The sequence below is a fragment of the Ornithorhynchus anatinus genome, chromosome 8, assembly GCF_004115215.2.
Source record: "Ornithorhynchus anatinus isolate Pmale09 chromosome 8, mOrnAna1.pri.v4, whole genome shotgun sequence".
Classification (NCBI taxonomy): Eukaryota; Metazoa; Chordata; class Mammalia; order Monotremata; family Ornithorhynchidae; genus Ornithorhynchus; species Ornithorhynchus anatinus.
The window spans coordinates 53,160,809-53,183,758 of NC_041735.1; the positions used below are offsets into that span (position 1 = coordinate 53,160,809).

The 22,950-nt window shown below is 40.5% G+C and overlaps 1 protein-coding gene across 1 annotated transcript in view; it reads right to left on the minus strand.

Annotated features, from left to right (window-relative positions):
• Window positions 1–22,950, minus strand: part of CHN2 (chimerin 2) — a 246,099-nt gene that overhangs the window by 15,195 nt on the left and 207,954 nt on the right. Inside the window, exons 8-9 of the mRNA XM_001511768.5 lie at window positions 5,453–5,537; window positions 499–672 (exon numbers count right to left, since the gene is read on the minus strand). Coding sequence (XP_001511818.3) covers window positions 499–672; window positions 5,453–5,537 — 259 coding nt within the window. The remainder of the gene's footprint in view (window positions 1–498; window positions 673–5,452; window positions 5,538–22,950) is intronic.

The window sequence follows — 22,950 nt, forward strand, 5'->3', positions numbered from 1 at the left end:
TTGCCTAAAGCATACATAAGGGAATTAGGGAACACACATATAATAAAATGAGCCTGTGTGGACTCAGCAAGTCATGTTACCAAAAAACCCCAAAACCAACCAAACAAAAAAACTTTATGCCCATGCGTAAGGTGTCGGAAAGGGTGAGTACACTGCATGAGTTTTCCTTAATGCAAGGTTTCACAAGAACTTAACTCTCATGATATAGGAGAACTGTGAACTTGGGTGGAATTCAAAGAAAAAGGCATAGCTTTACAGTGGGCTGTGATTTATCTGTGCAGACCAATATTTCTTAGCTGATATGGTGAGCTGCAAATTATATGAGGGCCATTAGGAAATTAAGGTAGTATGTTGAGATGAGAAATTTAGGGAGATTTGTGACTGTACCATCTTTTGAAGTTTACCTTGTGGGCACCACTTCTACAATATATAAGAGGGTCCTTTCTTTTGTCTTTGTGAAAAAAAAAGCCACAAATGTAACAGGGAAATTTTCCATACCTCTTGCTTCAATTTCTCGGATACATATGTCTACAACCATGGGTCTCTGTGTGTTGTGGGCCTTCACTAGGGTTGTGAGGTCACAGCAGAACACCTTCTTGATCCTCTTCAGATCAGGTTGACAGTCATTGGGCACGTGCTTGGAACATTGCTTGTGTACATTCAATCCACAGTCTGTGAATATAGAATTCTGTTAGTTTTCATTAGCATTTGTTTGAAGCCTGGACAAGGATACTGATTGATTGTGCATTCGTTTTAAAACATAAATCAGTTTCAAGACCAAAGTGTTTATGGCATATTGTCCCTTGTTAAGCATTGTGAAAGTAATCTTTGACCCCTGTTAATAGCTATAATTAGTTTCACTTTGCTACAACACAGTAAATATAGAATATTCTACTTTAATGGTACACTTTGAACATTTACTATGTGCCAGACACTGTACAAAGTGCTGGGGTTGATACAAGATAATCAGGTTGGACACAGTTCATGTACCTCATAGGGCTCACATTCTTAATCAGCTACTAGCAAGGCACACATTTCATTTGAGGAGAAATCAGACTCAGTTGTGAAGTTCGTTCCAAAGTAAAGCTTCTGCTTTTTAAAAAGAACGGATCTACTGGGATGTGCAGAGGAAGGCTTGTAAATTCGAAAGCACTGAATTTCACATCTGCATTTTAGAATAATTCTCCTTTTCTAAAATCATCCATGATAACCCCAACATGACTGTTGTAGGTTCACTTGTTGGGTTATAAAACAAGGGAAACTAATTATGCCTGAACTAATTCCAATTTGCCCTGATTGCATTTCCTATAAAACATCAAGAAAGCAGTACCAAACATCACCATAATTTTTAATAATGATTTACTGAATATGAATTTGATTAGCTGAGCAAAATCAAGTTAGGTCTCATCTGTTCAAACAGAAGTGACTGCATATAATGCATTGTCATTCAGGGAAACAAGGATTTTTTGTCAGTTATTCTTAGGTTACTCCTTTTATTTTTACTTGGTTCTTAAAAACATTCCATATACAGTTAAATACTTGTTTATCTACTCTTATGCAAATATTGATATTTTATAATAGGAGCAGAGTTAAGCTCTATAATAAATAATTAAAACATGAAGCCTTTGGGAACCAGTCTTAATGCATGAGTCTAGAAGTGGATATGTGGATTTTTTCCCTTCGTGTTTGATAATAATAATTATAATAATAATGGTATTTGTTAAGTGCTTATTATGTGCCAGGCACTGTTTACAGAAGCAAAGATGAGAATTACAATTACATAATAATAATAATAATGATAACTCTAATGACATTTTACAAGTGCCTACTATGTGCCAAAGCACTAGGGTAGATGTAAGATAATCTCATCAATCACAGTCCTTATCTCACACAGGGTGCACACTCTAAGAAGAAGGGAAAGCAAGTATCTTGTCATTTTACAGATGGGGTAACTAAAGCCCCAGAAGGTTAAGTTGACTTGTCCAAGGGCAAATTTGGGACTAGAACTCAGTCTTTTGACACCCAGACCTATGTAAATTTTACCATCTGAAAGGTAGGGAGATGAAGAAACTGAGGTTCACAAAGAGTATGGGACTTGTCCTTGATAACCCTCCCAGTTCCATGCCCTTCCCTCTAGGCCATGCTCCTTCTTGCAACTTTGTAGTTTCAAACTCTTTCTTGCTTCTTACCTACCTGCACAAGCAAGCTAAAGTGGTATATTTAGTTATTACCACCAAATTCCCTCAGGTTGGCTTTTTTGTTTACCTTCACTAAGGCACAAATAACAGGTCCTCAAGGCATGTTCCCAGCCCATGCCCACAGTCTCTCCATCGATATGCAACTTGGATCTGACCAGGTCTCCCAAGAAGGTCTACTTACCAGACCCAACTTGACCTGCATTGGGGTTGGCAGATAAACCCATGTGGCAGTGCCTTTTTGGCCCAAGTTGAGCTTCTTGATTATTTTTTTAAGTCTCTCCCCAGGAAATATATATCAGCCCTCCACTTGGTTTTCCTTTAGTTCAATAAAAGAGGACTGCAGTTTGATATGGGCTGTGATGTAGCGAGTAATCCCTACCTGCTCTTTATTAGTCCCTGACCTGTTCCCACACAGAAACACTAATTTTCTGACTTGAACTGCAGCTTTGCTGTGGAGACTCCCAATTAGGTTTTTGGGTGTTTTTTTTTAAATTTGTTTTTTCAGTGGTATTTATTAAGTACTTACTATATGTTAGGCACTGTGTCCCACATGGAGCTCATAGTCTTAATCCCCGTTTTACAATGAGGTAACTGATGGCCTGAGAAGTTAAGAAATGGGAAGGATAGTGGTGGTGTCTTCAGAGAAGGGAAAGACAGGGGGAGGACAGGGTTTGGGTGGGAAGATCAATAGTTCAGTTCTGAACATTTTTAATTTGAGGTCTCATTGGGACATCCAAGTAGGTATGTCTTGAAGGCATGTTTTGAGATTGTAGGGAAGGAGAGAGGTTAGGGTTGGAGATATAGATTTGGGAATTAGATTTGGGAATCATCTGTGTATAGACAGTAATTGAAGCCATGGGAGTAAATGAATTCTCCAAGGGAGTGGGTGAAGAAGGAGAATAGAAGGGGATCTAGAACTGAGCCTTGAGGGACCCCCTACTGTCAGAGAGGGGGAGGCAGAGGAGGAGCCAACCAAAGAGAATAATAATAATAATGTTGGTATTTGTTAAGCGCTTACTATGTGCCGAGCACTGTTCTAAGCGCTGGGGTAGACATAGGGGAATCAGGTTGTCCCACGTGGGGCTCACAGTCTTAATCCCCATTTTACAGATGAGGGAACTGAGGCACAGAGAAGTTAAGTGACTTGCCCACAGTCACACAGCCGACAAGTGGCAGAGCTGGGATTCGAACTCATGAGCCCTGACTCCAAAGCCCGTGCTCTTTCCACTGAGCCACGCTGCTTCTCCGAGAAGCGTGCTCCGAGAAGGAGCAGTCATAGAGATAGGAGGAGAACCAAGAGAGAACAGTGTCAGTGAATCCAAGGTTGGATAAAGTTTCAAGAAGAAGGGGGTGGTCTTCAGTGTCGAAGGCAGCTGAGAGGTCTAGGAGGATTAGGATGGAGTAGAGGCCATCCGGAGAGAAGACCATTGGTTACCTTAGAGAGGGCTGTTTCTGTGGAGTGAGGGGGCGGAAGCTAGATTGAAGGGGATCTAGGAAATAATTGGAGGATAGGAAGTGGAGGCAGTGAGTGTAAACAACTCTTTCAGGAATTTTGGAGAGAAATGGTAGGAAGGAGATGAGGTGATAATTGAAGGGAGCCATGGGGTCAGGGGCGGGTTTTTTTAGGACAGGGGATACATAAGCATGTTTGAAAGTAGTGGGGAAGAAGCCGTTATAAAGTGAACAGTTGAAGATGGCAGTAAAGGAGGGAAGAAGGGAGGGATAGGGTCAGAAGTTTAGGTGGAGGGGGCAGATTTAGAGAATAGTCAAGAGATTTCATCTTGCATTACTACAGGAAACATAGGGTGGAGGTGGGGGGGGATTGGAGAGGAACAGAAGAGATCATGCCTGATGGTTTCTGTTATTCTGATGAAGCATGTGGCCAGGTCATTAGGGGAAAGAGGTGGTGGGGGTAGGGGGATAGGAGGTTTTAGAAGGGAGTTAAATGTCTGGGATACTGGTGGGGCAGTGGGCATGGGAGTGAATTAGGAAGGAGAAGTATTCTTGTCGGGCAGTAGAGGGTGCTGAATTGAAGCAGAGAAGAATGAATTTATGGTTGACAAGGTCAGAGAGATGTCTGGATTTCCTTCCACAGTCCTCTCCACCTCAGGCACAGGAGTGGAGGAAGCGGACTGTGAAGATGTTCCAGAGTTGTGGGTTAGTGGTATGAGACTGGTGGTGGGACAGGGGAGCAAGGGAGTTCAGTTCAGTGGTGCTGATTGTGTCAATTTGTGCGTCAGATGAAGGTAGTTTGGGTATGGAGACAAAACTGGGTAGGATGGCTGTAGAATACTGGAGTGGGTTCAAAGGAACAGAGGTTTCTGTGGGGGAAAAGGACAGATTTGCAGCAGGATGGGTATATGGGAAAGAGAATAGGTGAGGAGGTTGTGGTCAGATAGAGGAATTTCAGAATTGGTGAGGGTATAGACTGAAATTACTGGAGATTATAAAATCAAGTGTGTATCTAAATTGGTGAGTGTGTGAGGTGGGGTGGAGCAGAGTAAAGGAGTGAGAAGAGGTGGACATTGGCACTTCCTCTGTGGAGAACACTGTATTAAGAGCTGGACAGGGTACAAAAGAATTAGTAGACCCGTTTCCTGTCCTCAAAGAGTTTACAATCAGGTAGGGGAGACAAACCCTGAAATAAATTACAAGTAGGGGGAAGTAACAGTTTAAAGATGTGAGCATAAACGCTTTGAGGGAAGAGAGCACATTAATCACATACTGTCCATGATTTTATTTCTGAAAGTTATAAAAAAAGTACATCAAGTAGTTGTAATAGGATACATGTATCCTATCACAGCCATTTTTAAGGTACTGGTTCCTTTACTAATTTAAAAGCAGTAAGAACTGCCCATGCCTGCCCCCTCACCATTTTTCTTCCCCACAGGATGGGCTGAGAGAAGGGAAAGGGAGAAGAGAAGGAAAGTTCCCTTTTTCCATCTTTTGACATACATTTTCATTTGTCATTCAGGTTACTGCCCAATACAGAGGAAGCCAAAAACCTGTCCATTGGGAAGGCAAACCAAGATAATAAATCCAAGAAATCTTTTTTCTCATACTCAGAAACACTTGTAGCAATTTCCCTAGGTGACTTGTGAGTTCCGGGAAATCAGCCATTTTGGTTAATCTATCACAATTCCAGGCTCTCCACATCTCCTGTCCTCCTTTTGCCCCCCCCCCCCCCCACCACTCCACTCCTCTGTCACACCTTTCTTTACAAAAATGGCAAAATGAAAAAGTTCTTGTTTTACCTGAGCACCTAACTCCCTGAGCGATGAGGCCCCACATGAAGTTGGCACAATATTCACACCAATGTGGTCCTCGAAATGTGTGGACCTGCAATCCAAAAAAACCACAAAAACAAAAACAGTCAGTTTATGTACAAAAAGACAAGGTTATCATGTAGCAGTGGGGGTTTGACAGATGCAGATGGAACCAGTAAAGAAGGTAAGAAGGAAAGGACTCAGTAAGAGTGGCCGTTGGCATTAATGGCAGGATTCACTTCTTCCCATGAGTCAGAGTAACTTGGGAAAGTAACTTGCTTTGATCTTTAAAAAAAAATCCCCTTCCCCCATTTTTATTAGTCCATCCTAATGTAGAAGCAGAGTTAAAGAATAGAACCGAAAGCAATAAAAGATCATACAATCATGCCAATGCTCAAATCATTGAAAACCACAACCTTATAGAACAAGGTTCCTGTTGTTCTTTTTAGAGATAAAAACAAACTAAGACTAAAAAGTAACATATAAATAGCAGTTACATAAGGCATTAGACTTGGCAATCTGTAGGTAGCCAACTGATATGGCCCCCAATCTTAAATATTTCATTTTTTTTTAAATGAAGTAAAATCATGGGAAACTTCAAAGCTTCAAAAGCATTAAAACTCTGCCAGTACAAAAAGTGAATACTTTACATTAGATTGTCTCGAATTTTCTTTATACTACAAAAGATTACCAATACTACATCCCATATATTTTTATTGACGGTGGCAAATACTGCATTAGATTGTAAGTTTCTGTAGAACCGACTTTTGCCCTTTTCTTCTTAGATAAATTCCTCCAGTCCCAATATAGTTTTCCTAAATACTGTGACCTTGATAAGTAGAGAAACCATTGTATGATGTTCTTCCACTCCCTTTATTCATTCCTCCCTCACAGCCCCTCAGCATTTATGTACATATCTGTAATTTTACTTTCATTAATGTCTCTCTCCCACTCTAGATTGTAATCTCATTGTGGGCAGGAAATGTGCCTGTTAGACTGTTTTATTGTATTTTCCCAAGAGCTTAGTATAGTACTCTGCACACAAGTAATGTAATGGCTCAATAAATACAAATGACTGACTGAAGTTTCTGAAACTATATCTCCTTTGACATTTAGAGTGTACGCTGCTCACCATCAAGAACATGTCTTGTACTTCTGTGAATCTCTGAAATTCCTAATATAGTATAATGTACCCAGTAACCAATAAACTACTTTTAAATCATAAATTACTTAATTGTTTTTTACTTTAATACAAACATATACTGAAATAAGTAAACTGGGTTGTTGTCCGTTTGGCAATGTTAGGCGTAAGGTTGATCGCCTATTGTTTTTATAGTATTGTTAAGAAATCCTGGCTCTTACAACTAAAAGCCGTGGCTCAGTGGAAAGAGCATGGGCTTTGGAGTCAGGGCTCATGAGTTTGAATCCCAGCTCTGCCACTTGTCGGCTGTGTGACTGTGGGCAAGTCACTTCACTTCTCTGTGCCTCAGTTCCCTCATCTGTAAAATGGGGATTAAGACTGTGAGCCCCACGTGGGACAACCTAATTCCCCTATGTCTACCCCAGCGCTTAGAACAGTGCTCGGCACATAGTAAGCGCTTAACAAATACCAACATTATTAACTAAAAATCAATGAATTCTATTTATTGAGCACTCACTGTGTGCAAAGCAGTATACTAAGCTCTTGCGAGAGTACAAGAGAGTTTGTAGGCATGTTCCCTGCCTACAACAAGCTGAAGAAATCCCGTGCTTTCACGAAACCAAATGTGACTGTTAACGTGTAACCAAAATGCATAAACCAGAATTGATTTGACTAGCTTTGCTGTGACTCTGGAAGAGTTCAGTAGTGCCACTTTGCACTAGAACAACTCCTCCAGGCCTCACAACCCGGGGAGCCCCCAGGGTCTGGACAAACCAGTTGAGCTGATGTGAGCTCCACTGGGCTAAGTTGCTCATTGAAATTTCATCACTCTACCGGCCTCACTCACTGATTCTGAAGTGCTCTTTGGCACAGTCAATCAATAGTATTTACTGAGCACCTACTGTGTGCAGAGCAATGTAATTTTTGCCTGCTAGGAGCTAGTTAGAGTGTTGTAGCTGAAGTAAAAGGTGCTGCTGCCCATTTCCTCTCCCCTGCCCTTCCCAGCCACTCACCAGGCCTCAGCTTGTTGTGGATGGGGAATGTGTCTACCAATTCTGTTATATTGTACTCTCCCAAGTTCTTAGTATAGTGCTCTGCACACAGTAAGTGCTCAAAAGATAGAATTGACGAATACAACTGATAGGTTTAGGTGATTTTCCAATGTGGCCCTGAGGGATCCTCATCCCAAATGTGCTCTAAGCTAGTGGCTCCCTTAATCCAGCTCTATTTGAATGGTATATTTTCATAAATAACACTGTGAATTACTTTAATATCTTCCTTTTGGAGAGAGCTCCAGCAACAATGGATGAAAATGCACAATGCGTCCTAGTTTTTATATTCTTATTTACAGCTGCTAAACCATATTTACCAAAACTACTGACAAACCTTTTCCATCCTCTTAAGCTTACTAATTTTCAAGAACATGCATTTAGAGAAATAACACTTTAAAAATTTTAGGAATCTAACAGAAGTAGTCCAGACAGGAAGAAAATATCCTAGACAGGAAGAATGTCTGTCCAAGAATATTACAGCCTGCATTGCTAGGATATCAGGGGAAGCTTGTCTCATGGTTTACCCAGAATGCTAAAACCACACTAAAAAGGATAAGATGATATCAGGGGAGATAAGATATATTAGGCAAACAACACTTGCATGACTGTCCTTTAAAACAAGCAAGCACGAAAGCCCCTCAAAAACAAACTACTGAATGTTTAAACTAATGCTGCTATCAGATTTGATAGTTTCCAAACTGGCATGATATAGTATATTCTTTGTCACAGTTTGCTGTGTCTAGCTAGATGGCAGTAATATGTGGTGTTTAATCTTTCCTGCATAAGTTTTGACAGGCCAGTGTAAAAACAGTTTGACTGTATTTTTAATAGTTGGCATTGGTTTAATTCTTTATGGAACATGAAATACTGCTGTATACACTAGGTCGGATGTTGACTTAAGAACAAAAGCAAGACTCAGTTAATGCCATACTGAGTCAAACCAGCCTAATATTCTGTCTCTGAAAGGGCACCCAAGATTCTAGAACAGTGTGATGATTGCCTTCCTTACCACACAACCACAAGTTTAAGGATGAAACTTTTAACTAACACCCTGAACTAGCCCCTCTAGACTGTGAGCTCATTGTCCGCAGGAATGTGTCTGTTGGTTGTTATATTGTGCTCTCCCAAGCACTAAGTACAGTGCTTTGCACACAGTAAGCATTCAAAAAATAATTGAATGAATGAATGAATCCCCTACAGTGATCCTACAGAACTTATGTACATATCTGTAATTACATTAATGTCTGTCTTCCTCTTTAGGCTGAGAACTTGTTGGGGGTAGGGAAAGTGTCTACCAACTCTGTTGTATCACACTCTCCCAAGTGCTTAGTTCAGTGCATTTTATACAATAAGTGCTCAATAAATAATAATGTTGGTATTTGTTAAGCGCTTACTATGTGCAGAGCACTGTTCTAAGCGCTGGGGTAGACACAGGGGAATCAGGTTGTCCCACGTGGGGCCACAGTCTTAATCCCCATTTTACAGATGAGGTAACTGAGGCACAGAGAAGTTAAGTGACTTGCCCAAAGTCACATAGCTGACAAGTAGCAGAGCTGGGATTCGAACTCATGACCCCTGACTCCAAAGCCCATGCTCTTTCCACTGAGCCACGCTGCTTCTCAAATACCCTTGACTGAACATCCCATTATGGACTTCTTGCCTGTGACTGTATCCAAACCCTTGAGTCTTGACGTACTTTCTGCCTTTAGCAATTTTCTTCAGTAACAAATTCCATATGCTTATCATCCAGTGTGTGAAGAGTGTTTCCTTTTATTTAAGCCAATCATCGTCAAGCTTCAGTGAGGGCCCCTTTAGTCTGGTGTATGGATTTTGTCAGATAACAATTGTGTGTTGAACTTGCCCACACACTCGCCATTATTTTGGAGACATAAATTGTATTGTTATAGGCTTCTCCATTCCTACTAGAGTCCTAATCTTTTCAATCTCAACTTTTTCTGAATTGTTCCACCCCACTGATCACTTTGGTTGCCCTTCTCTTAAATTTTTCTTTCCTGAGGTGTGGTAACCAGAGTTAAACACAGCATTCTAGGTGCAGTTGTGCTATGATTTTATGAAGTGGCAGATACGATCCTTGCAAAGGGGCAGATCCAGGAAGGGTGCAGAGATCATCCCTTGTCTTGACTTTTTTGCTGTTTCCACAGACCTCAAATCTATTTTACATCACTACTCTATTCAGGTTCTGATAACTGTTAAGCAAATTTGACATCCCTCTGTTCCCTCTCTGACCCACCTCGACACACACCCAAGAAGGTCTTTAAGATACTCTCCACATTTTTATGTTGAAGGTGCTTTGTCTGGCTTTCCCCCCCCTTCATTAATGAATAAAGCAGGTAGGTCCAGTCCTGTTCAACCTATTCTATACCACCATGTTTGAAGAATCAACAAGGAATCTGGAGGTTCCAGTGTAACAGACATGCGGAAACTGCTGTAAACATTTTACTCTTCTTCTGAGACATTCCTGAAGACACACAAATGACTTCAAATTGCTGCACAGTGCTGAGGCCCAACAACCAACTGAAGAAAACTGAGGTTATTTACAAGCCCATACTCAAGAAACCCTAAGCATGACCAAAGATTATTTTGCTTTTAGGCAGTACAGTATCTAATGATCCACTGTAGATAGCAAAAAAGCAGAAACCAAAATTTCCAAGGCCAGCACTGCTTATCTTTTATCTACCCCAATGCTTAGAACAGTGCCTGACACATAGTATGTGCTTAACAAATGCCATCAAAACCCAAAAAGACAGGGACTGTTTCTAACCTGATTATCCTCCATCTACCCCAGCACTTAGTGTGTTTTGCCCCTAGATTCTAAGCTCCTCGAGGGCAGAGAGTGTGTACCAACTCTATTATATTGTACTCTCCTAAGCATTTAGTACAGTGACACATGCCCAGAGACATGTAAGGAGAATGGATGACATTAGGATACAAAGTAGCTGCTGAATGGTGAGAGGGGGAGCCCCTCGAAACATAGAAGTCAAATTATTTTAAAAGACATTAAAGCACAGTCTCAAATGATGGTGATAATAACAGTGGATGGGAGCAGAGAACAGCCAGACCAGCCTGGTGGGCAGTTACTGAGAGAAGTGTGACACCTGAATGGGGGGCTTTACAAACAGTGGGGAAAATAAAGCAACCCAGAAAAGAACTACTAAGAATTTGAAACTTTTGCCAGGAGTTCCTCAACTTCCCCTCTATGTTCCTTTAGAATTCTCGAGTAGATACCATTGAGTCCTAGCCTATTTTATTCCTCTTTCCTTCTCCTCTCCATCCTGACTACTACCCCTAACCCCCCCTCCCCCCAAAAACCAAAACCCTTTCTGGTTTTAGCTGAGAACCCTTTCAGCCAACCCTTTCAGCCACACTGAAATGTATGATTGCATGATAAGGGCTTACCTGCTATTAATTCTGCATTTTACCACTCTTACTTTTGGTGCCTTTTCAAATGAGCACTACTGAATTTTAAGGCAGGTATGTCTTACAGTGCCCTCTCACTTCAAGGTGATTAGTCACCTCCATTCCCCTCCCTCTCAACTTTTAAGCATTTTTACTGACTCAGGTGATTAAAGCTCATTTCAATTTGGCAAAGATGGAAGCTTTCTAGGCAAAAATTGCCTTTTTGCTCAATATTTACATAGGCACATGTGAATTATCTAATTCACAATCTTTTACGGTGCCTATTTATATTGCTGTTTGGTCATGTAACTATTACAGTTTTAAAACTCTACTTTTCGGTCCATTTCAGGATCTTGAAAATGAATTAATGCATATTATTTCTCGTGGGAGGTTATATTTAGTTTAATGCTCTTTTGCCTAACACTCTTTTCAAGGAACCAATTAAGAATTCTAACCAGGCCATAGTGGCATCTTCCAAATGGACAGAGAAATAATGTCCACTAATTTCCCTTTATCCACTGGTTTAATGACCCCTTAAAAGGACTCTGGCAGATTAATGAGGCATGATTTCCTTTGAGGAACCATATTGCTCTCCTCCCACAGTCACTTTAAATATTCAGTGCTCATTGATCCCAAACATAACTGAACATAAGCCCTCTTTTCCCTGACTCCCTCTGTCAGGGAACTTGACTGTAACCTTTGGGCATTTGATTTTCATCCCACCCTCAGCCTCAGAGCTATTATATACTTATCCAAAAATTATATAATTATATTAATATCTGTCTCCCCCTCTAGTTGGTAAGATCATTGAGGGCAGGAAACCTGTCTACCAACTTCATATTGTACTCTCCCAAATGCTTAGTACAATGCTCTGCTCACAGTAAGCACTCAATAAACACTATTGACTGATAACTATAAATTCTCCCAATTTTACAGGCATAGGAGTGAGACACACCAGTGTTTAAATAAGTCCCAGGGTCACCTCAGGAGCCCTTCTTTTGGGTGAGTGTTTCAGTGGTGAGAAGCAGTGTGGTCTAGTGGATAGAGCACCAGCCTGGAAATCAGTCTAATCCCAGCTCTGCCACTTGTCTGCTGTATAACCTTGGGCAAGTCACTTCACTTAGCTGTACCTCAGTTACCTTATCTGTAAAGTGGGGATTAAAACTGTGAGCCACATGAGGGACATGGACTGTGCCCAAGCTGATTAGTTTGTATCTACCCAGTGCTAAGTACAGTGCCTGCATATAATAAGTGCTTAACAAATACCATTAAAAAAAGGTAGCCTATCTACCAGACCTTTGATACAATGGTCATTGATAACACTTTAATATATTCACTGAATGGTTTGTTTGTGGGCAATAAAGCCATTCTTACCAATTACCTACAGTTACACAATCCTGCCACTTAAATTAGCTAAATTCACTACCTTTTACACCAGAAAATGCTCAGGGAAAGGTTAAAATAATTATCTCTGTTTATTACAAAATTCTCTCTGGGCATCTATCCATTGGATACTCATAAAATTTGGTGAATACAGAAATAGGAAAAATTTCAGATGTATTGGTCAGTGAGTACATCCAAAAGAGGGGATTTAAATTTGTATTAAGTAAAATTCCAGAAGCTGTTAGAGCCAAAGAATTTCTTAAAGAAATGTACCACTGGAAGAGAGATTAGTGAGACCACTGTCAGGGGAACACAGCCTCCTGATTGATGGAGTATGAATTAGGACATGGGGCAAAAGAACATGAAAAGCAGCACTGCAGAGCAGTAGAAGAGCTGAAACAAAGTTCTAGCTCACCTCCTCCAAGAGGTCTTCCCAGACTGAGCTTCCCCTTTTCCCTCTGCTCCCTCTGCTGCCCCTCTGCCCCCCCCTTCACCTCCCCTCAGCTAAGCCCCCTTTCCCCACCTTTCCCTCTGCTCCTCCCCCTCTCCCTTCCCCTCCCCTCAGCACTGTGCTCATCTGCTCATTTGTATATATTTTTATTACCCTATTTATTTTGTTAATGAGATGTACATCCCCTTGATTCTATTTATTGCTATTGTTTTTTGTCTGTCTCCCCCAAATAGACTGTAAGCCCGTCAGTGGGCAGGGATTGTCTCTATCTGTTGCTGAACTATACATTCCAAGCGCTTAGTACAGTGCTCTGCACATAGTAAGTGCTCAATAAATACTATTGAATGAATTGAATGAATGAACAAGCAGCTCCTTAAGCATCAGAAGCTTCTGTATTCTATGCAAAATGATTTTGTCCAGTCTCCAGGAGGTCTGGCCTGTTAGTCATGTAGTTATACCTGCATTTTAAGCAAATCCTTCCTGAGCCTCGCAGGGTATGACTACTAGTGTATTACAAACTCCATCTTCCTTCACTTCTGGGGTGAGGGCCCTCAATTCCTGTCCCATTTACTCTCTCCTCTCCCTCTCCAACTTGCAGGTCTCAGCTAAGAAGGAAATTCGAGTCACCTAAATTTGTGCTGGCAGCATTTTCAACATGATGAAACTGGAATAGTTTAAAAATCTCTCAAGGAAGCCTGTCTTGGGAATGTATTTGCATCTAGTTTATCCGATTGATATATAGGTTTAAAGTAATTTAGTCCAGTATTCATTATGAATGCTCTGCACATAGTAAGCGCTCAATAAATACTACTGAATGAATGAAAAACAACTTGGATTCATTCATTCATTCAGTCATATTTATTGAGTACTTAATATGTGAACTAAGTGTTTGGGAGGTTACAATACAACAATAAATAGACACATTCCCTGCCCACAAAGAGCTTACAGTCTAGAGAGGGAGGATGTGTCAATTTAGTAAGTTCTCCGTAAAATTATTTGAAATATTTGAAAAGGTATATCTATGTTGCCTGCCCATTTCATTTTGACTTAGTATCTATAATGGGTCTGCAAATTTAAAACAATCCCTTCTTGAAGCGTCTCAAATCAAAACCTTAGATAAGAAATTGGATTAATCTTTCCACTTATTTGATGCTGAGATGAAATACTGACCTTTACATGAACCCTTTCGTTATTAGAACAATAAAACCTTTATAACAAACAAGCTCAATTTTTATCCTCTCTTATATATTGTTCTCTCTGGCCTGCAGATGTATTTTTCAGTTTCTCAAAAACAGGGGAATTTCTATTATGAATCTAAGTTCTCCCTCTGAACCACCAAAAACAGAAAACTCAAAACTCCAGTAAGTTTGTGGTGTCGGTCTGGAAATGAATTGACCACTCTGAATTCGATGACAGAAGGGAATGACCTCCCAACTTCAGGAAAACCTTGCTAATTTGAAATGTGAAGGCCCAGAAGAAATGTTTTGAAATTACAGAAATTATCTCATTTTTTTGTTTTTAAAATTCCCCACTGGATTGGGAAAACACAATGCTTTAAATTTCTATTTTAAATAATTTCTACCTATGTATTCTCTCCCAGGACCAAGTACAGTGCTTCACCCTCAGTAAGTGCTTAATAAATATTATTTTACATAACCTGCATGACAAGATATTTATTGTATCTGTAGTCCTAAACTTACAGTCATAAAATATAGTCATAAAGTCAGAGAAGCAGCGTGGCGCAGTGGAAAGAGCACGGGCTTTGGAGTCAGGGCTCATGAGTTCGAATCCCAGCTCTGCCACCTGTCAGCTGTGTGACTGTGGGCAAGTCACTTAACTTCTCTGTGCCTCAGTTCCCTCATCTGTAAAATGGGGATTAAGACTGTGAGCCCCACGTGGGACAACCTGCTTCCCCTGTGTCTACCCCAGCGCTTAGAACAGTGCTCGGCACATAGTAAGCGCTTAACAAATACCAACATTATTATTATTATTATTAAAATATAGCTTAAATTGAGGTTTTGAGTGAAAAGCATTCAATGCAGATAATTTGATGCCAAAAAAATCCACCTCAAAGCCTACATTTTAAAGGATAAAAGAAATTAAACTAAATGGTCCCATTTCACACTTCACCCATCTCCAACTTTATGGCCTAAAGTTTTATGGTGATTAGTCAATGGTCTTTATTGAGTTTTACTGGGGGCAGAGTGCTATACTGAGTCCAATGGAGTAAGTGGTCACTCTGTCCTCAAGGGGCTTACAATACATATTTTTAATTCCAGTTGGACTGAATATGTTAAAATTTCTCAAGGTAACCTGCCTCAGGGGCTTTCAGGGCACAGGTTTTCACTCTTTAGATGTCCCATTCAGACTGCTATTTTGAGAAAAACAAAGTGAGACATCCACCTGATTTTTTTAATGGGATTTGTTAAGCACTTACTGCTCACAATCTGAGTACAAGGGAGAAAAGGTATTGAATCCCATTTTACAGTTAAGGAAACTGAGGCACAGAGAAGTGAAGTGATTTGCCCAATGTCACACAGCAGGCATGTGGTGGAGCCAGGATTAGAACCCAGATCATCTGGCTCCCAGGCTTGTGCTTTATCCACTAGGCCACATTGCTTCCCCATTAATTAAGACCACATATAGGTTCTTCAATAGACTTCTCTATGTTTTAAAAAATAAAATAGTGCACACTTTAAAAATCTGATTTTTAGTTGTTCATTGTGAATTACGTATTACTGAAATGAAGAACAATAGACTGAATTTTCTCTATTGCAATGGGGGATGTCCCTCTCATCCTTTGCAGCTTTACTCTGTCACCCTTGAGCAAAGAGGAGAATCTGCTGGCTGATCCCAAGAGGCTTCCTCCAAGAGGTCTTCCCTGACTAAGCCCTCCTTTCCTTTTCTCCCCCTCCCTTCTGCACTGCCCTGATTTGTTCCTTTTATTTATCTCCCCTCCCAGCAGCACTTATGTACATATCTGTAATTTATTTATTTATAGTAATGTGCGTCTCCCCCCTAGACTGTAAGCTCATTTTAGGCAGGGAATGTGTCTGTTTGTTGTTGTATTGTACTCTCCCAAGGGCTTAGTACAGTGCTCTGAACACAATAAGCACTCAATAAATGCGATTGAATGAAGGAATGAAGAGGCCACTTGCCAAGTCACTGGGAGTAGTAGTTGCTTGCACACACACACTTGGGAGGCCAGGAAAAGTCTTTCACATGAGTGCTGAGTTTTGGAGAAGATCCTCATGAAAAATCTGGGACTCATATTCTCTTCAGCTATGTTTCTTGTCAGCACTTAGTTCAGTGCTCTGACCAGCGCTTAAGAAAAACAACTGTTAATACCTTGACTATTACTACTCCTTGAGTTGCTCATAGTCATTCTTGTATGGCCGCTGAGGCTGTGGAGAATGTGGTAGAACTATGCTGTTCCCTGTCTATTTAAACTTGTATTTGTCCAGATGTGAACCATGATTCATCTCCTTGTTCCTGCCCCAGACCTCCCTGCCCCAGGGCTTTTTCTGGCATGGCTCTTTCCAGCTGGGCAATAGCACCCTTAGTTTTAGCAAGCTATCTCAACTGAGCCCTCCTCGTGTCAAGCAAGCATGTCCCTTTTCTTCAAACCCTAATTCTACTGCATACACTCACTATAAAATGATTTCATAAGCAAGTACTTCAAAATCAGGTTTTACTGAAAGGAGCTTAGGGTATTTTACAGAAATTAAGTCTACAGAGAAGGCTTATGTCTAGCCACAGAAATTGAGGTCTTTAAATTTCATTAAGGTTACATTTTAGTTAGAACAATATTTGGGAATATCATAGTAAAGAGACTCCCTTTGCCCCAGAAGAAACTCATAAACTAGCAGGTGTTTTTCATCACTGGTTTCAGGCCTCTTCCATCCATCCAAAAGTTTATGAGACTAATTTATGACCCTCTCTCTGCCTGCCTTTAAAGTAAATGTCCTTTACTATCAGTACATATAGCTCTGTTTCTAGACTGTAAGCCCATTGTGAGCAGGGATTGTCTCTCTTTATTGCTGAATTATACTTTCCAAGCACTCAATAAATAGGATTGAATGAATGAATGAATGAATGAATGAATGAACACATATGGATACCAGTGAAGAAAAAGAATAATGTTTTAAGGATCTGATGCAGTGGTACCATGATCTAACACATTCATAATTATGGGCGATTTTAGAGCCTGGATGGGTAGAACATTTGAGTGTGGAAAAGTCATCGGATCACATGGGATTAGAAAACTAAATAGCAGTGTTCTTTTCTTGCTCATTGAATATGCCAATTACTAGTTCCTAACCACTATACATTCACCAGTAAGACTTGAGAGATGTAAGGATAACTGCAGCCAAATGCTCAGTACAACTAATGTACTAAAAAGTGGCATCCAATCTATCAAGATGGCTGAGTGTTCAAGTTCAGGAAAAAGAAGACAATTATATAAAGCTCTGACAACATCACAACCATCTATTGGAGGAGGGAGCCCCACCATAGGAACCAAAGTGAAAAGGAAGTGGGCACTCTTCCAATATCCTATCTTTTGGGCAACTTCCAAAAACTTTCATTGAGAATGGCTGAGGTAAAATAAAATTATCTGCCACAAAGGAAGAAAGAGAAGTAGTGTGGCCTAGTGGATAGAGCATGGGCCTGGGAGTCAGGGAAACCTGGTTCTAATCCTGGATCCACCATCTTTCTGCTCTGTGACCTTGGGCAAGTCACTTCACTTCTCTGTGCCTCAGTTTTCTCATCTGTGCTCCTCCTCGCCTCCCCATCACCCCAAATCCCTCCCTCTGCTCTACCCGCCTCTCTGCCCCACAACACTTGTGTACAGACATACATATTTATTATTCTATTTATTTTATTAATGATGTGTATATATCTATAATTCTATTTATTTATATTGATGCTATTGATGCCTATCTACTTGTTTTGTTGTCTGTCTCCCTGCTTCTAGACTGTGAGCCCGTTGTTGGGTAGGGATTGTCCCTATTTGTTGCTGAATCGTACTTTCCACGCACTTAGTACAGTGCTCTGCACACAGTAAGCACTCAAAAAATACGATTGAATGAATTTGGGACGTGGATTGTTTCCATCCTGATTAGCTTGTATCTACCCCAGAGTTTAGTATAGTGCCTTAACAGATACCATAAAAAAAGACATCATCGCCATTTCATGAGCACAATAAGAGACCTAGAAACCTACCATATGACCTGCGGGCCAAATTATGGAACACATGTGATCAGCGGTGGGATGTTGAGGTTGAAGAGGCCCAGAGTTCTCATCTTCACATAATCGAGAATTTTTATTATTACCTGGGACAGAAACTCCTTATTCACTACCACAGCATTGCATATGAGGACAGAAGGCCCAACGGTCATCACACACAAGGACAACTTCCTAGAGAGATGTGACCCCACTTGAATATTCCTCTGTCCACATTTTGTTTGGTCGGGAACAGAACCCTCCAAAACACAGAAAATTTTCCAGAATGTGAATCCATCCCTTTTACCACCAAATTATGAGAAAAATCACTATCCCCGGCAAAGCCATGAAAAAATGAAGTGCCTGGATCTAATGACATCCCTGCAGAATTCTACAAACAAGGAAGAGGCACAGAATTTACGGTTAGAGTACTGCAAGGGCCTTTCCCCCATTAAAGAAATTCCAAAGGATTTCAAAAGCGGCACCATAACTTCTCTCTTGAAGAAACATGAGAGATGACTGTGGAAACAACCTGCTGACTGCTCTCACCTCACAGAAGCATTTAACAACATCAGCCGACGTGCTCTGATACTTATAGGACACTAAGACTATTTCCCAATTGTATGTCCAGTAGAATCCCTTTTCTGACCCTTTACCCATCATCATCATCATCATCATCTGAATGGAACTGTGTAGCCTAGTTCTGGTTCATCCTATTTTCTGCTGTCAAGATCTCTGGAAATGTGAATTATAATTTGCTTCTTATGACTCTTCAAATTCAACAGGCTGCAAACATTGAAGATTTAGAAACTGTCAGTCAAGGGTTGATTTATGCAATCAATTGTTTTTACTGTGCACTGTGTGCAGAGCATTGTACTAAGTGTTTGGGAGAGTGCAGTATAACCGATTTGGTAGACACGCTCCCTGCCCACAATGAGCTTACGGTCTAGAGGGGGAAACAGACAATATTAATAAATAAATGATGGATATGTATGTAAGTGCTGTGAGGCTGAGGGTCTTGAATAAAGGTAGAAATCCAAGTGCAAAGGTGACACAGAAGGGAGTGGGAGAAGAAGAAATGAGGGCTTTGCCGGGAAAGGCCTCTTGGAGATGTGCCTATAATAAGACTTTGAAGGTGGGAAGAGTGATCGTCTTTTGTATATGAAGAGGGAGGGTGTTACAGACCAGAGGGAGGATGTGGGTTAGGGGTCGGCAGCAAAATAGGTGAGACTGAGGTACAGTGAGTAGGTTGGCATTAGAGTCGTGAAGTGTGCGGACTGGATTGTAGTAAGGAATCAGGATGGTGAGGTATGAGGGGGCAAGATGATTGACTGCCTTAGAGCCCAGGTTAAGAAATTTCTGTTGTTGTGGTGGTGGATGGGCAAACAGTGGAGGTTGCTGAGGAGTGGGGAAACATAGCCTGAATGGTTTTAAAGAAAAATGATCCAGGCAGCAGACTGAAGGATGGACTGAAATGGGACGAAACAAGGGACAGATAGGTCACTAAAGAGACTGATTCAGTAATCAAGACGGGATAGGATAAGTGTTTGGATTAACGTGGTAGCAGTTTGGATGTAGAGGAAAAGGTGGATTTTAGCGATGTTGTGAAGGTTGAACCAATAGGATTTGGTGACAGATTGAATATGTGGATTGAATGAGAGAGATGAATTGAGTATAACACCAAGATTGTAGGCTTGTGAGACAGGGAGTACAGTGATAGATGACTATGTTCTGGAATGATATGAGACTATGCAGATAATTCGGAATTGCTCTTCAAAATTCCTTTGGGCTGTCAATAAGTCGGATCAAGACCGAGATTCTATTAAGAGTCTGAAGCAGGTAAATCCTAAACCTGACCAATGATTTCCCAAAGCAACATAGAGCTGAATGTTATCTCTTGAGTTTTGCTACTTAGCAGTGGTTAACATGCAGAAGTCAGGTAAAAAAAAATCAAAACAGTGATGTCACTAGAAATAAATTAGCTGCTAAGTCTCTGGAGAGCAACCATCAAATTCCTGAAATCCCGGCTGAAGGACAGTGACCCCCTTACCTGATGCAAATTACCAGGCTGACATCACTGCTAGCAGCAGAGCCTAGTGGAAAGGGCACGGACCTGGGAATCAGAGGACCTGAATCCCAATCCCAGAGCCTGCTGGGTGACCTTGGGCAAGTCACTTAACTTCTTTTTGCTTCAGTTCGCTTCAACTGTAAAATGGGGTTTTACTACCTGTTCTCCCTCAGACTTAGACTGTAAGCCCCACGTGGGACAGGGACTGTGATTGGCAGGTACTGTGAATCAAGAAGGCCCTATTGGAGATTGACCCAGTGTGACAAAATCAGGGTATCAAGCTTCCTACCAAATAAAAAGCCTCAAGGCTGATTTCAGTAAGCAATCTTCTTTGTAGCTGGGAGACCTAACCTGTCAAAGGCACAACTGGTTTCACTAGTGGTTTTCATATGCGCCACCTACAAGCTATATACAACATCACAGAGTAAGACAAGACCACAAGCAAGGAGGTCTTGGAACAGAGTCAACCCATCCATATTGTGACATCTCATCATAGTCTAATTCTGTTGGGTGGAACATTCATTCAATAGTATTTATTGAGCGCTTACTATGTGCAGAGCACTGTACTAAGCGCTTGGGATGAACAAGTCGGCAACAGATAGAGACAGTCCCTGCCGTTTGACGGGCTTACAGTCTAATCGGGGGAGACGGACAGACAAGAACAATGGCACTAAACAGCGTCAAGGGGAAGAACATCTCGTAAAAACAATGGCAACTAAATAGAATCAAGGCGATGTACATGTGAAGAGAGAGTACATTCAATCAAACAGGAGTATTTGACTACTCACTGGTGTGCAGAGTACTGTACTAAGTGTTTGGGAAAGTACAACACAACAGAGTTGGTAGATGTTATCCTTGCCTATAGGGATCTTACGCTCTAAAGGGGGGAGGCAGACATTAAAGTAGATGAGGGCTAGCGGAAATATAGTATAAGAATATTTACAGTAAGAGCTTTTGGGTTTGGTTATATCCAAGGAGGTAATAATGCATGACCTGAAATGTGGCCTTCTTAAGCAGAGAAGGCAGAGCATTTTAAGAGCAATGCAGTTTAGCAACAGACCCATATGAAACAGCAGCAGCAGACAGGTCAGCCTGGTAAGTGGCATCAGGTGAGGGGGTCACTAGCCCTCCTAGAGAGCTAGCAGCTAACTTATTTCTTATATAACAAGAGTCGTTAGTTCAAGACTGACTAGGCCAAGATTCTGACTTTTGATGAATGATTTACGCAACCCTGAATTTTACATTTTAACCATAAATCAAGAAGAACCACCCCTTTCCTCCTGTTTAAAAGACTTGGGTTTAGAATAGTTCTAATCAAGACTTGCTTGATGAAAAAGATGTTTTATAACCATTACAGTTATCCTCATTTTTGAAGATGATGTTCCTCATGGTAAGAGCCCATCCATGTGTGGAAGGTGGCTGAAATATACCATTGCATGATCAACAGACCCTGTTGCATTGTTTGCACTGTAGAGTAAATCCTTGATGGATTCATGGGTTTTGTCTGGTACTGATCTGTCTCTGTTTGCCACTTGACTCATCTTGATATTTGCTCAAGGAGACACCCACTTTTGCTGCACTGTCTGCTGCAGTGTTCTTCCAAAAGACATGGGCAAAGGACATAAAGCACATTTTGAGAAGTTGTGAAATCAACACTGGCTGCTAGACCAGATCCTGAAAGAAATTAGTGTGTGCCTAAAAGAAATCAGGCTGAGGGCAGTAAATTTTTTGTTGTTTTTAGCTGAAATGTGACTCATAAACGGAAGCTGAACATAATGGACACAATGGTCCTGGAGTAGAGTTTCCTCTCACTGAAAATCTCCCTGAAAAGCCTGATAGAATTTAAACAAAACCCAACAAACCCAGTTTAAGGTGTGAAATAGAAACTCAGAACAAACCAAAGGAATCCTTGAATGTATGTTCTATTCATTTAGCTATGGCAGAGGATTATTACTGAACATTTCTGCTTTATTTAGAGCATAATGTTACTTTTGGAATGTTTATCCAAGATGTGCAATGATCCCAAGTTAAACCTATTTCAGTAAGGAGTTATTTGAGTATGGAGAAGACAACAGCTTTCACTTGGGATTTTGGGAACTCAGAGAAGATAGTAAGTTTCATGTTATAACCCATATCAAACATTTATATCAACAACAGCATTAGAAATTCCCCAAATGCCATTTATATTCTTAGTGGGTGTCAATTTTTAATTTAATTACATGTAATTAAAAAACTTAAGGAAATAATCCTCTCTTCCCTTCATTATTATGTATATTAATCTATCGCGTATAATAAGCTGCCTTATTTTCCTTCCTAATTCTCTCACTAACCATATTACATGCATGTCAATAATGTATAGAGATTGAATTCTACAGAGTTCAGTAAACCTAGATTAGCATCATTTTTCAAAGAGAAATTTTATTCCAGGAAATTAGCAAATAACCATGAACAACTGTTATATAGCTATAATACATACAATTTATATTATAATGTATTGTGATGGTATATATAAATGAATATGAATGAATTCTTATCCAAACAATGTTCTGCCATCTCACTCATATTCAAAAACTGTATTTTAAAATCCATTTTCTTAAAGTAGTTGACAGATTTGTTTCTAAACTGTACACCCTCTGAAATACAATTTTGAAAACAAAAAATCAATTGTGACATTCAGCAGTCACTCTCTATAAGTATACTTGGCAGGCATATTCCAATATCAACTCAAAGCCAAGGGAACAAGGGTTTCGA